The 12835-nt window shown below is 29.5% G+C and overlaps 2 protein-coding genes across 2 annotated transcripts; one reads left to right on the top strand and one right to left on the bottom strand.

Moving 5' to 3' along the window:
• The first annotated feature begins 3586 nt into the window (after positions 1–3586).
• Positions 3587–4279, top strand: LOC137807412 (uncharacterized). The gene is made up of 2 exons (XM_068608047.1): positions 3587–3844; positions 3920–4279. The coding sequence occupies exons 1-2, from the start codon at positions 3639–3641 to the stop codon at positions 4050–4052; spliced, it is 339 nt and encodes a 112-aa protein (XP_068464148.1). The 5' UTR covers positions 3587–3638; the 3' UTR covers positions 4053–4279.
• Positions 4280–8382: 4103 nt separating this feature from the next.
• LOC137807411 (heptahelical transmembrane protein 2-like) lies at positions 8383–11301 on the bottom strand. Its single transcript, XM_068608046.1, has 4 exons — positions 10949–11301; positions 10776–10850; positions 10592–10658; positions 8383–9181 (listed from the first exon to the last, which is right to left on the bottom strand). Exons 1-4 carry the CDS (start codon positions 11161–11163, stop codon positions 8504–8506), a joined length of 1035 nt encoding a protein of 344 aa, XP_068464147.1. The 5' UTR covers positions 11164–11301; the 3' UTR covers positions 8383–8503.
• Positions 11302–12835: the final 1534 nt, after the last annotated feature.

The following is a 12835-nucleotide window of genomic DNA, read 5'->3' as shown; positions in this document are numbered from 1 at the left end:
TTACATGGTCATAGATGGACAAGTAATTAAGACAAGTTTCTCTTCTACTAACTTTAGTGAAGGGTTTCTGTATTAATCAGTTTGTCTCCTATTTATCTTTCTTGTCCATCTTCTGAACTATAATAAATGGTGAAGGATACAAAAATATTAATAATTAATTAATATTATAAAATTAAATAGGATATTTTTTATAAAATGAGAAAAAAATACATATAATTATCGATTTTTGACTTTTTTTTTTTGGTTTTTACTAAAATGGGATCCGTTTAAAAAAAATTACTAGTTTAGGTAAGTCGTGTCAAATTGGCACGACTTTATATGCACAAATCCTCTCAATTTGACACGACTCTGTCATGTCATAATGAAGTCGTGGCAACTTGGCACGACTTTTGTCCTGTCATACTGAAGTCGTGCCAATTTGGCACGACTTCTGCCACGCCATAATTTTTTTTATTGTTTATATATTGGGTAGTAAGTTATGTAATGTTAAAAATTAATTTGATACATAATTTTCTAAAAGGGTTAGATTTTCTAAAAGGGTTAGTTTTAAGGAACAAAAAATTGGATAATTGTGTATCACAATTATTAATTTTTTTTGTCTGAAGTAATAATTTTTTTTATCACAATTCAAATAATCCATTTTTTAAACTTGTTTATTTTTTTTAATGTCATTTATATTAAAATATAAAAAGGTATAAGTATTGTAATTATTTTGAAATAATTAAATAATTTAAAAATAATTATATAAATTTTAAATAAGTCAAATAATATAAATAATTTGTAATTATTTTGAAATAATTAAATAATTTAAAAATAATTATATATCCAATTTTTTGTTCCTTAAAACTAACACTCTTAGAAAATTATGTATCAAATTAATTTTTAACATTACATAACTTACTACCAAATATATAAACAATAAAATTTTTAAAAAAATTATGACGTGACAAAAGTCGTGCCAAGTTGACACGATTTCGGTATGACAGGACAGAAATCGTGTCAATTTTACACGACGTTAATATGACATGGAAGAGTCGTGTCAAATTAAAACGATTTGTGTATATAAAGTCGTAGTCACCAAATGCATATTAACAGATTTGAAAAGGACGTCGAAAGCATTAGTGTACGACATCATGGGTTCAGCAAGAAAAACCAGGAGAGGTTTATGTAGGTTAAGTAAACTAAGCAACATCTCCACAGTTTTGTGGTTTTCCAATCCTCTTACATTCCAAAAAAAATGAAGAGACCTTCATTGCGACGTTGTAGAGATTAAAAGTAGTTTCTTCATTCCAAATTAAAAGTAGTTTCTTCACCATGGATAATTCTCCAAGATTTGTCACCAAAATTCAAAATATTCTTTCCTATAGTCATGGTTGTTTACCTTTCCATTATTTAGTAGTGCCTATCTTTGTTGGTGCTCCAAAGTGTCGGTTTCTTCAACCTTTGGCTGATAAAGTTAAATTGAAGCTCGCATCTTGGAAAGGTAAATCTCTTAGCATGATGGGTCGAATTCAGCTGGTCAATACAGTGATTACTGGATCTCTAGCTTATAGTTTTAATATGTATAAGTGGCCTGTTTCACTTATTAAGCAAGTTGAGTAGTGGTGTCGGAATTTTATTTGGACTGGTGATATTATGAAAAAAGGTATTGCTACCGTTAATTGGGGGAAAATTTGTTCACCTCTTGAGGATGGAGGCTTGAATATCATTAATCTTCATCATGAAAATAATGCATATCTTCTTAAGCTTGCTTGGAACTTTGCTTATAGCGACAAACCTTGGTCTTTACTCTTGAAAGCCAGGGTTCTTAAATCAAAATATGAATTTTGAACGGTTTATAAATCTTCCTCTCTTTGGCCTGGAATTAAGCAATTTTATTCTACCATACTTGACTATACTTATTGGACTGTCGGTACAGGTTCTTTTATTAATTTCTGGAATGATAAATGGTGCTCTACTACTTCTTTAGCAAATATTGCAGGGTTATCTGGTGGTGTTAGCATTCCGGATACAGTCTCTCAATTTTGGACAGGTTGCGATTGGAATATTCCCTTCTCTTTACAGCAAATGCCTCTTTTTTTTAATCATATCATGATTAGAGAGGAACAGGATATTCCTAATTGGATTCTAAATGAGTCTGGTCGTTTCACTCTTAAATCGGCTAGGACTTTTTTCTTGGAATCAGGAGTTCCAGGTGGTTGGGGTAAATTCATTTGGTCTGCATCTATTCCGCCTTCCAAAACTCTAGTACTCTGGAAAAATTTTCATGGGCGACTTCCTACAGATCAACATATTCAGAATAAGGGTTTGCATATATGTTCTATGTGTTCGCTTTGTGAAAAGCAAGAGGAATCTATTCAACATCTATTTTTTGAATGTTCTAACGCATTGCATATTTGGAGTTGGGTACGACAAATTTTTCTTACTTCTCATTTCTCTAATAAGGATGATATACTTTCTTTTATTAAGAGTGATGGTAGTCCTTTGGTTAAATTGATTAAGCTTGCGGTGATAACCTTTTCTATATGGATGATATGGCGTATGAGAAATTATGCTAGATTTCAGGATAAGATTGGGGTTTCTAAGGCTATTTCGATAATTAAAGATTTAACTTGTCTAGTGGGAAATTCGTCTAAAGCTTCAATGAAGAATGATATGTTGGACTTCAACGTGATTAAGTTTTTCGGTATTAAGACTCGTAGTGGTAAAGTTCTTCGTCCTCTTCCTATTAGATGGGAATTTCCTTCACCAGGCTGGGTCAAAATTAATACTGATGGGGCTGCTAGGGGGTATCCTGGTCTTGCTACTTGTGGAGGTATTTTTCGTGGGAGTATGGGAGAATTTATTGGTGCTTTTTCAGCGTTTCTTAAAGTTCAAACTGCTTTGGTTGCTGAGTTTTATAGAGTTATACATGCTATGGAGGAAACTCAAAAAATGGGACTTACTAATGTCTGGCTTGAATGTGATTCTGCCTTGGTTTGTGCTGCGTTTACTGCTAGGACTAATGTTCCGTGGATGCTTTAGAATCGATGGAATACTTGTCTTAATTTTTGTGGGACAATCAGGTTTAGGGTAACTCATATTTTTCGTGAAGGGAATGCGTGTGCTGATAAGTTGGCTAATTTAGGATTTATTCATAGAGAATCTTTTCATTGGTATAATAGACTCCCAGCTAGTCTGTTCTTAGAATTCTTTATGAATAGGTATAATATACCTATGTATCGTTTGTGTTAACATATGGGTTTTGGTCTAATCCCCCCATATTTTTGTATTTTCTTTCTTTTTTCTTTTTTTTAATAATATTTTTTCATGTGATGGCAGATGATTGTTGTTACTTGAGGTGTCAGCTTAACTGAGAAGTTGCATAGTGATGCCTAACACGAAAACTTTATAAAAAAAAAATTAAAATTAGCACGACTTGTTTGTAATTTTTTTAAAACGAATCCCATTTTAATAAAAACAAAAAAAATAACTCCATCACGTAAAAAAAACCATAATTATCACCAAAAGAAAACTACTTATTAAGTGAAAATTGTTTTCAGTGAGACTCGTGTTGGAAATTACGAAACTACCTTTTGTGTTTGTGTGACTTAAACTAACATGTTTTGGTTACTGTGAAAGCCTGTGGATAAGAGGAAATGGTAGTCACTGGTACGAGGTGTGGTGTTTTGTGTCTCAATTACTGTGTTCCTGTGAGGAAATTTGGAACAACGTTGGCAAAAAGGAAGGATTTTGAGGAGAATGGTAAGCCCCAACAGCGACCCTTTTTTCCTCTGAGGATTTCTAAGTCAATTATCTCTCGGGGTGCCATTGGGATGTTTGGATTAGGGTTCATTGATGCCGGGTAAGTCAGTTAGTATGCTTTCTTTCTGTCTGGTTGAGTCTTCTGATTCATGCTAATGCACAAATGTTGTTTCAGGTACAGCGGTGATTGGTCCAGAATCGGAGTAATAACACCACAGAGTGAAGAATTGCTTAAAGTTGCAGCTTTTCTGGTTGTTCCCTTGTGTATTTTTCTAGTTTTTTTTCTGCCCACAGACTCAAATTCTTGAATTTTTCAACTGAATGAAGTGGTGAGTTTGGTTGAAAATCTTGTAAACACTGAATCGATAGGCTACGATAGTTCATCTAAATCTCAGATCATAATTAGGATATGAGTAAGATCCTTCTAAGCCAACTGAGTTGGAAGGTGAACCAACAGGATCCAAAAATGCTAAACGTTTGAAAGAATGTTACTTGGATGATCAATAGAAAATCATAAGAAATGCTTCTTGAATAATCACTGGGGAGTTGCTATACCAGTTCATAGATTTAAAGAAATTTTTCAAAATCTCTTTAAAGTTAGATTTACTATTGGACTATAGGACCTAGATAACTACAATTGACATCGTCTGTAGTAATGAAACGAGGTTTCAAAGATGTATCTTTGTTTTTCAAGAAAGAAAATGGAAAATTGATTAGAAAGATAAATTTTTGTTCTGATATACAAGAGTTTCAAAGACAACTTTTCTCCACTTAATTCTTGATTGGGGTCTTGTTTATGCTAAATATTTAAAAGTTAATGTTTGTTTATATAATTTTTTTTTCTTTTAATTCATCGAAATATTTTTAAAGATAAAATATAGTTCTGAATTTTAAAACAGAAAATATTTCTTAAATAAAATAGAGTTATGAATTTTAAAATACATTAAAGATAAAATAGAGTTATGAATTTTAAAAGAGACAATATCTCTTAAATGCAATGCAATGATTGATTCTAAGGTTGGTTTAAAATATACAATATTAAAATATTTATTTATATATAATCAATAAAAATAAAATAATTTTTTTCTAAAAGCTAAAATTTGTATATATGAATTATCAATCTTACATGTTATTAAGAAATTTCAGAAGTTTATAATAAAAACAATATCTATTTAATTTTTAATGTTTTTGAAAAAATCATATTAATTACGTCGTAAAATTCTAGCATATCTCTAATTTTTTATATTTTGAAAGTATACTAACTATCATTCTTGTTCCAAAAGCATAATGATGACTCTTAAGTACAAAAGCAAAAGTTTCTTATTGTTGGTATTTTACCTAAACATGTAGTTAATAATTAATGGTTTGGAACATGCCATGTTCCTTGGTTGCAACACTCTATTAATTCTTATATTCTTTAAAGCATTGTGTCGATGAAAACAACAAAAACATCTCAAGATTTCAAAAAAATATTACCACGAGAATGTTTGGATGATTTTTGCATTGCAAATATACAAGAAGAAATGTATACCAACAAACAAGAACATTATATTGTAAAATCATGTAGAGAAAGTGATTTTTTATATTTTTTTTAAAAAGATTTAAAGGAACAGTGTGATAGGGTATGATCAAATGTTATATAGATATTTTGACTAGTATCAATAGGTTTTTCTCTTTATTACTCCAATAACAATAACAAATTTACATTTCTAGTGAGGAATCAATGATTCTTGCTAATAAAGAGGAAAACAATAGTCATTGTAATGGAGGAAGAGGAAGAAGATATATAGGGGCTGAGACTCTGGATGAAGAAATTTTGATTTCAAACAATCTGACAATTGTTATACAAAATATAGTGTTCCTTTTATTTGGAATATGGTGTTCTTTCTATTTACAAGCAAACATGAATTATTAATTGGGTCTTTTTGATGTTTGCAGGTTCAATAATGATAGTGAAGAGAATTTCACTTGCACTTAAAATTTAAAGTTTCACTTTTACTCCTAAGCAACATAAAACATAAAACTTTGTGGACACACTTGCAATATTCTTCTACTCCTTATCTTAAATATTGTTTTTGCCATTGTAGATGTGTTATATGAAGTTAAAATCTAAATCTAGTACCAATATAAAAAAAAAACTTTAATGAATACTATAAAAAGGATCGAATATTTCTCCTCAACAAAAAAATTATTAAAGTTCTTGTTTTTCAATCTAATCTACCAAATTGTTTATGGAACTTTGTTGTTATTTGTATTGTACACTTAATGAATAGATAACAAACTTTCTTTTTAATAGTAAGCCTCTCCTTGAAATTCTTTATAACAAGTTATCTAATTTTTGTTATCTTAAAAAATGTTTAGTTCGATCGATTTTGCATTTAAATTTATTAAAAAGAAATGAAATCTCATATCCAATAAGTGTTACTAATGGATACATTTTAACCAACTTAAAATTTAGATGTATTTTTATATCCAAAAATGTTGTTTTTTAGGAGCATATTTTTTTTCTTCAATAAAATGAATCACAATTTTAGTGATTTTACCTATAATGAAACATACTTCAAATGAGAATAGAAAATGTTTCATATATCCCAATGCCAAGATTCACAATGACTAATTTTAATTCTAAAATTGTTAATGTTGATATTCCTCTTGTTGAACCTGAGATAAACTTTTGACAAAGAAATAAATTTACAAGGATAAGTTTATATTATTCTTAGACAATCTAATCTAATGAGAAAACCTTATTAATTATAATATTATCATTGTATAGTGATTTATTTTTCGGTTTCACCATCACCATCATTTGTTAAGTAATCTCATTTCTTCTTCTTTTTTAAGTAAATGATCTCATGTACATAAATATTTTTCTACTACTTTATCTTATGTTCTAAACCCTCACACTATGAAGATGTTGTTAAAGATAATTGTCAAGGAGATGTTATCAAAACACTTGTTTAGAATTGGGTTTTTCCTAATCTTCCTCGAGGAAAGAAAACCAATAGTTGTAAATGAATCTTTGAAATAAAGTATTTCATTGATGGTTACATCCAAAAGTATAAAGTCTCTTTGGTTGCTAAAGACTTCACAATTTGTAGGTATTGATTATTTGAAAACTTTTAAGCTTATAATCAACATAACCACATTTAGAATATTCTTGTTCATTCGTGCTACAAAAGGATGGTACTTATATCAATTTTATATAAACATATAATTTTTACACTACTTGCATGATAAAGCATACATGAAATTTCAACCAATGTTTTCTATTTCTAAAGAAAGTTCAATTTGCAAACTTCAAGATCTCTGCATAGTATGAAACAAGTCAACAAGCAATTGAATGAAAAATTAAGCTTATTTCTTTTTCAATATGGCTACATACCATCAATGACCTATTATTATTTCTTTACTAAGCCTACATTCATCATTTTACTATTGTTCTTGTACACGCGGGTATCTTATAATTGTAAAAGATGATTTGGATGAGACTAATATCATCATAAACATAATGTGAATAATGTTTTTAAATATTTATAAACTTGAAAATTTTGACATATTATCAAGAAATAGAAGTGGTCACATCAAATCAATAGATCTTCTTCATGATATTGGTTAACATGCTCTAAAATCATGCTCCACACCAATATATTAATAGCTACATAAAGAATTTAGACAACAAAACTCTTTTACCTTATTCTTCATAATAAACATAATATGATAACTCCCTCGTAGTGAATCATTTGAGTCAATGTGTTGATACTAGAAATTGTGTATCAATTGTTATTTTTTCATGGCATCTCCAATCATTTCATGAAAATTAGAAGACAAACTATCTCAATATCGTCCTTAGAGACAGAATATGAATCAATGACTTAAGATACTTATGAATTATAATGACTTAAGATACTTATGAATTATAATGCATAATTTTTTTTATTGAACCTATTGTGTTATGTTGGAACAATAATTTTGTTCTTAATATTGCTAGTAATAATCTTGACTTCCATTAGAGTGTTAACACTTGTAGTAAGATTATAATGTTGTTTGGTATAAGGTTGAATTGGAATTTCTAAATTTCATGTGTCTCAGCATCATCTCAACTAGCAAACATTTTGACCAAGTTTTTTACTTTCCATCTTTTCAACTAGTCTCAATTAGCATGTTTAAGCTTTATATAACAAGCTTGAGGGAAATATTAAACAAGACTATCATTTTCGATCTTTTCAACCAGTCTCAATTTAAGCTTAGCATGTTTAATCTTCATATAATAAGCTTGGGGGAATATTAAATGAAACTTTCATATCATCCTCTGTTACAACTTAACAGTTTCCTCTATCTGTTTTTTTTTTCAGTTTTGTATCCATAATATACAGTTGTATCTTTTATTACAATTAATTGATTTTTTTTGTGCGCATTTTTGGACAACCTTTCTTCCTTACAACGAAGTATTATTCATAACAAGACAATACACTGAAACATTGAGTGCTTGAATATACAACATTCTTCAGAATGCCCTTATTACTAACTTATTACTATCTTTGCAGTTGTGATTACATTTTCTATATGACTATTCCAATGAATAAAAGTTGTAAGAAAATCAGAACTGCTAAAACACAACATCACTGCTACTTTGCTGAGTTAAAAGAAAAAGTTGAAGTGTCACTCTCTATTACCCAGTCATTTCTCACTCCAATAGTATGACAGTTCATGCAACAGAAAACTGACATAATAAATGTTTTGAGGCAATATTATTAATTGACTAATAGGCACAAGTAGGTGACCCCAGTCGGAAATCCAATATGACTAGTGTGGCAACACTGTGGGCCAGTGCGCCAAGAACAACAAAAACATGAAAAATTTGATGGCTGTGACCTGCTATATCAAATGCTCCTGGCTTCCATCGTTCTGGTATTCTAGTAACATAAAATCCAGCTCCAGTGGCATATAGAATGGCCATAACAAGCTCATATCCAAGTGCAACAAATATATGGGGCTGACCCCAGTGCAGGACAACAGCATGAGCCGCGGGAATTACACCTGAAAAGCCCATAGAGAGGAATAAGGTGGCTCTGAGGGGTCGGAACCGAGGGGTAGAAAGTGAAGGTGCAAGCAGGGTAATGATGGCAAGGACTCCCAGTAGAGATATTGCCCCCAAATAAAATAGCCTTGCGTAAGGATTGCAGAAGAAAACATAGTAAATAGGAGCAAAGAAGGAACCGACAATCATAAGAGAAATGCCAGCATAATCTAGACGCCAGAAAAATAGGTTAAAGTCTTTTGAGTGGCAGGCCAGAAGATGGGAAAGAGAACTGCAAGCAAGGCACCCCATTCCTCCAGCTAAGAAAACGAACCATGGCCATCGAGGAACTGTCTCCAGCCCAGATCCTCTCATCTCACCAAGAACGGATGAGTCCATAACCTGTCTAAAATGCAAATCCTGCAAAACATAACAGAGAAACCAGACCAACAAAAGGTACAATAGCTAATAAGTTCTTAGTTATATTATGTTAAGGGCCCACATTGTCCATAACGATAATTATAGCAAAGTAAAATCTAGAAAACATGTTATAACATTTTCTACAAGAAGATGAGTAAGATAACACTATCCTCTATAATGCAATATAACAGATTGTAATGAACATATAAAAGTAGAAGAGAATGTCCATTAAAAACAATTATGCTTAAACTTCCAGAGATAATGTAAAAAATCTCATTACTAAATGAATGAAGCTAAATTGCAATATTGGTCCTCTTTTTCATTACTGAATACTGATTCCTATGTTGTTCTCCAATTTTTTCTGCCATTTTAGTTCTTAAATTTCAAAAATTCACAATTTTGATATAATTCTAAATTTTTGCATATCTTTATTTCTTTTATTTTATTTTATTTTTCAATGGATTAAATTATTTCTGGTAGTATTTTAAATGATTTTTTGGTTTAAAAGATTCAATTGGATCAAAATAAAAATAAATATAAGGCACACAAAATTAAGAATTACACCAAAATCATAGTTGGAGAGGTATTGATGGATAATTAAATGATAGATAATTAAGTCAAGAAGTTATAATTAATGTTAGAAGAAAATTGATATAGTTGGAGAGGTATTGATGGTGTTGCTTCTAATCAAATTTTGATTATTCTCAGTAAATTAAATAATTTTATTAAATACATTGTATAATAGGATGAAACTTAAAATTTGATTGGAAATAAATAAATAATATATAAGATTTGTCCTAAATGTTATTGTACAGTCCTTTTTTGAATCTTCTAAATTTCTTTAAAAAAATAAAGTAAATGCATTTAATGTTAAAGATAAAAAAAAAACTTAATCTGCCTTAAATAGGAAGATTAATAGAAAAATATTTTGGAGATTTTGAATTGGTAAAACTACAATAGGTGCTTTTAGCATTGTTTCTACTTAACATTAAAATTTTACTTTAATTAATTACTATAAATATTTCATACAAACTCTTATTACATAAATTTACCTAATAAAATTCCAAATTTCTAGCTAAAGATAACAATAGAAGCACAAGAGTGACTACATATGAGTTTAGTTTTGTTTCTAGAATTGTTCAATAAACAATATCTGTTACATTTATGGTGCAATGAGACATAATAATGTTTGTCCTTTCCCAATTTATATGCATAAAATAAAATATTTCATCTCTACCATTTTGTTTTCCTACCCCATACACCTTTAACTAATTTAATTTATATCATTACTTTATCAAACAAAATACCTTCTTAAATTAATTTTGCAATACATGCATCATAAATTAATAATCACTGTCACTATTAACATTATTATATGAACAAATTTAAGATGAATTTTTTAAACATTACCAAGAATGCGTCACTGTGAGAGCCATTAATTTCCGCTGTCGTCAACGATCCGAGAGCCGTGGAGAATCTGGCGGTACCATCTCACATTCACACAACATCAGTTCATTCATTCACACTCAGTCTCATACCGAACAACACGATACATAAACATCAAAACGACGGGCTGATCCTGCGTTTAGCATACCTGAGCCAATTCCAGAGCTCCGCGGTGGTGCTCATCGCCGCCATTACAGCGAATATGAGAAAGCCTCCTACGTGCCTGCAGTGGACTAGCTCGAGCAATTAAGCATCAAGCAAGTGGAACAATCGCACTAAAATCGAAAAGGAAAGAGTGGTGGAATTGAATCGGTCACGTACGTCCAAATGTTTAGGGTTTCGTTGTGCCATGCGAGGATGCTCCACAAGGCTTCCTTCACGGGCCACTCGGAGCGGTAATAGTCCAATATGAACTCGCTATCCTTTAAGTACTCCGGCAGCTCCTCGAACTTCACCAATCGCCGTTCGAATCGCTTTGGTTTCGCCGGCATGACTCCGCCGTGTTTCTTGTTGCCGCTCCGGCGAAGGCTTTTCATCCTTATCGTCGCCGGCGAATCTTCGCTCTGGGGCAGATCTATTATACTATTTGCCCCCTTCAAAGACACCTACAGCCCACACTTCATTTCTACAATATCTTGAACATAAAACCGTGGTAGAAAAGATTGATTCCTATGCCATTAACCTTTTCCAGAATAAATTACTATTTACTCTACCAAGTATAAATAATTTATTTAGTTCTACCTGTATTAAATAATTTAAAAAATAAATTATTAATTTCTTATTTTATAAACAGGTAAAAAATTATGTATAATTTATTTTGAATTTATAATATCATGACACATTTCGTACATTATAACCAATCAAATTATCGTTTAGAATAAGAATTTGTATAAATAAAATAAAATATAATAAACTTAGTTGTGTCAGCTAGACTTTCAAAATTAGCATTCCAGTCATTTTAGCTCTTATATTTTAAATTACTTAATTTTATCTAAATATTTTATAAAGTGAATATATTTCATTATTTGATTTTTGTCACCAAAAAATTAATAATCTTTTACTTATCAACCACTTTTAATTGCATATAATGATGTGACAAATTTAATTATTTAATTTGTTTCAAGTTGAACAATTTATGTCTATAAACATCAGGTATTATTTTATAAAGTAAATAATATAATATTAAACACTGTTATTAAATAAAATATAAAATATGAAAATCGTTTAAAAAAATAAAGTTGTTTTTCATTCATTTTCATTTACTCTAAATCTCTTTTTTATTTTTAGTTGTTTACATTAAATAAATTTAATTTTTATTTTAGTTGTCGTCTATTTATATCTATCTTTGAAAACAAGTTAAAAATAAGTTGGCAATTGATAATAATATCTTTGAAAAGCAAGTTGACATTATTTTATGAGATTCATGAATGATATAGAGATTGAGTTCTTCTCTTGTCAAGTCATATCATATTGGTACTTGTGAATGAAGTAATACACGAATCTCTGCAAAAAATATGATATCATTTTTTAATTATGATATTAAACTTAATAAAATTATATTAATAAACAGCACCCATTAATTAAACAGCATCAGATAAGTGCTCGTAAATGAAGTTTTTTAACCGAATCGATGTAATTTTAGAAAAAATTATTGATATACACAGATTTGGAAAAAAATTAATTATACAGGTAACTCATGTTACCATATAGTTATTTCATGTTAGTCTTTCATGATTTTATTGTAAACATACCTTATATAAATTTGAATATGTAAGAGTCAAGTCGTTATCGTTTGATACAATTTAAGAGAAAATTTGTGTTTGACTCATAAAACATTAATTAAAGTTAATCAGTGTTTTTTAGTTTTAAAGAAAGTTGTGTTTGTTTTTATATTAAATTAAAATTGTACACCTTTTACATCATTTATGTATATGATTCTTATAATTTAGTGTATTATTTTTTTAAATATTTAGTACTTTAGTATAAATTATATATAAATATTAATTGTAAAATTAAAAACTAATATTATGTAATTTTGGAAATAAATAAGAGGAGTATGTAATTTTTATCTACACAATTGAAAAATAAATATTACTCATGTGATTTCCATTCGAAAAAAAGAGAGTATGTTTTTAGTTATACAATTACTTTCTTATATAAAACTTTGAATTATCATTACTGTAGTAAGAAAAATATTAGATCAGTTAT

This window comes from Phaseolus vulgaris, chromosome 3, assembly GCF_000499845.2.
Source record: "Phaseolus vulgaris cultivar G19833 chromosome 3, P. vulgaris v2.0, whole genome shotgun sequence".
Taxonomy (NCBI): domain Eukaryota; kingdom Viridiplantae; phylum Streptophyta; class Magnoliopsida; order Fabales; family Fabaceae; genus Phaseolus; species Phaseolus vulgaris.
This window is presented reverse-complemented; position numbering and strand designations above follow the sequence as displayed.

Excerpts from the sequence above, each read along its gene's own strand:
- LOC137807412 (XM_068608047.1), top strand. The coding sequence starts at position 3,639 with ATGGTAGTCACTGGTACGAGGTGTGGTGTTTTGTGTCTCAATTACTGT. Across the intron at positions 3,845-3,919 it reads TTAGGGTTCATTGATGCCGG|GTACAGCGGTGATTGGTCCA; the intron begins GTAAGTCAGTTA and ends ATGTTGTTTCAG.
- LOC137807411 (XM_068608046.1), bottom strand. The coding sequence starts at position 11,163 with ATGAAAAGCCTTCGCCGGAGCGGCAACAAGAAACACGGCGGAGTCATG. Across the intron at positions 10,851-10,948 it reads GAAACCCTAAACATTTGGAC|GCACGTAGGAGGCTTTCTCA; the intron begins GTACGTGACCGA and ends AGTCCACTGCAG. Across the intron at positions 9,182-10,591 it reads CTCACAGTGACGCATTCTTG|GATTTGCATTTTAGACAGGT; the intron begins GTAATGTTTAAA and ends TATGTTTTGCAG.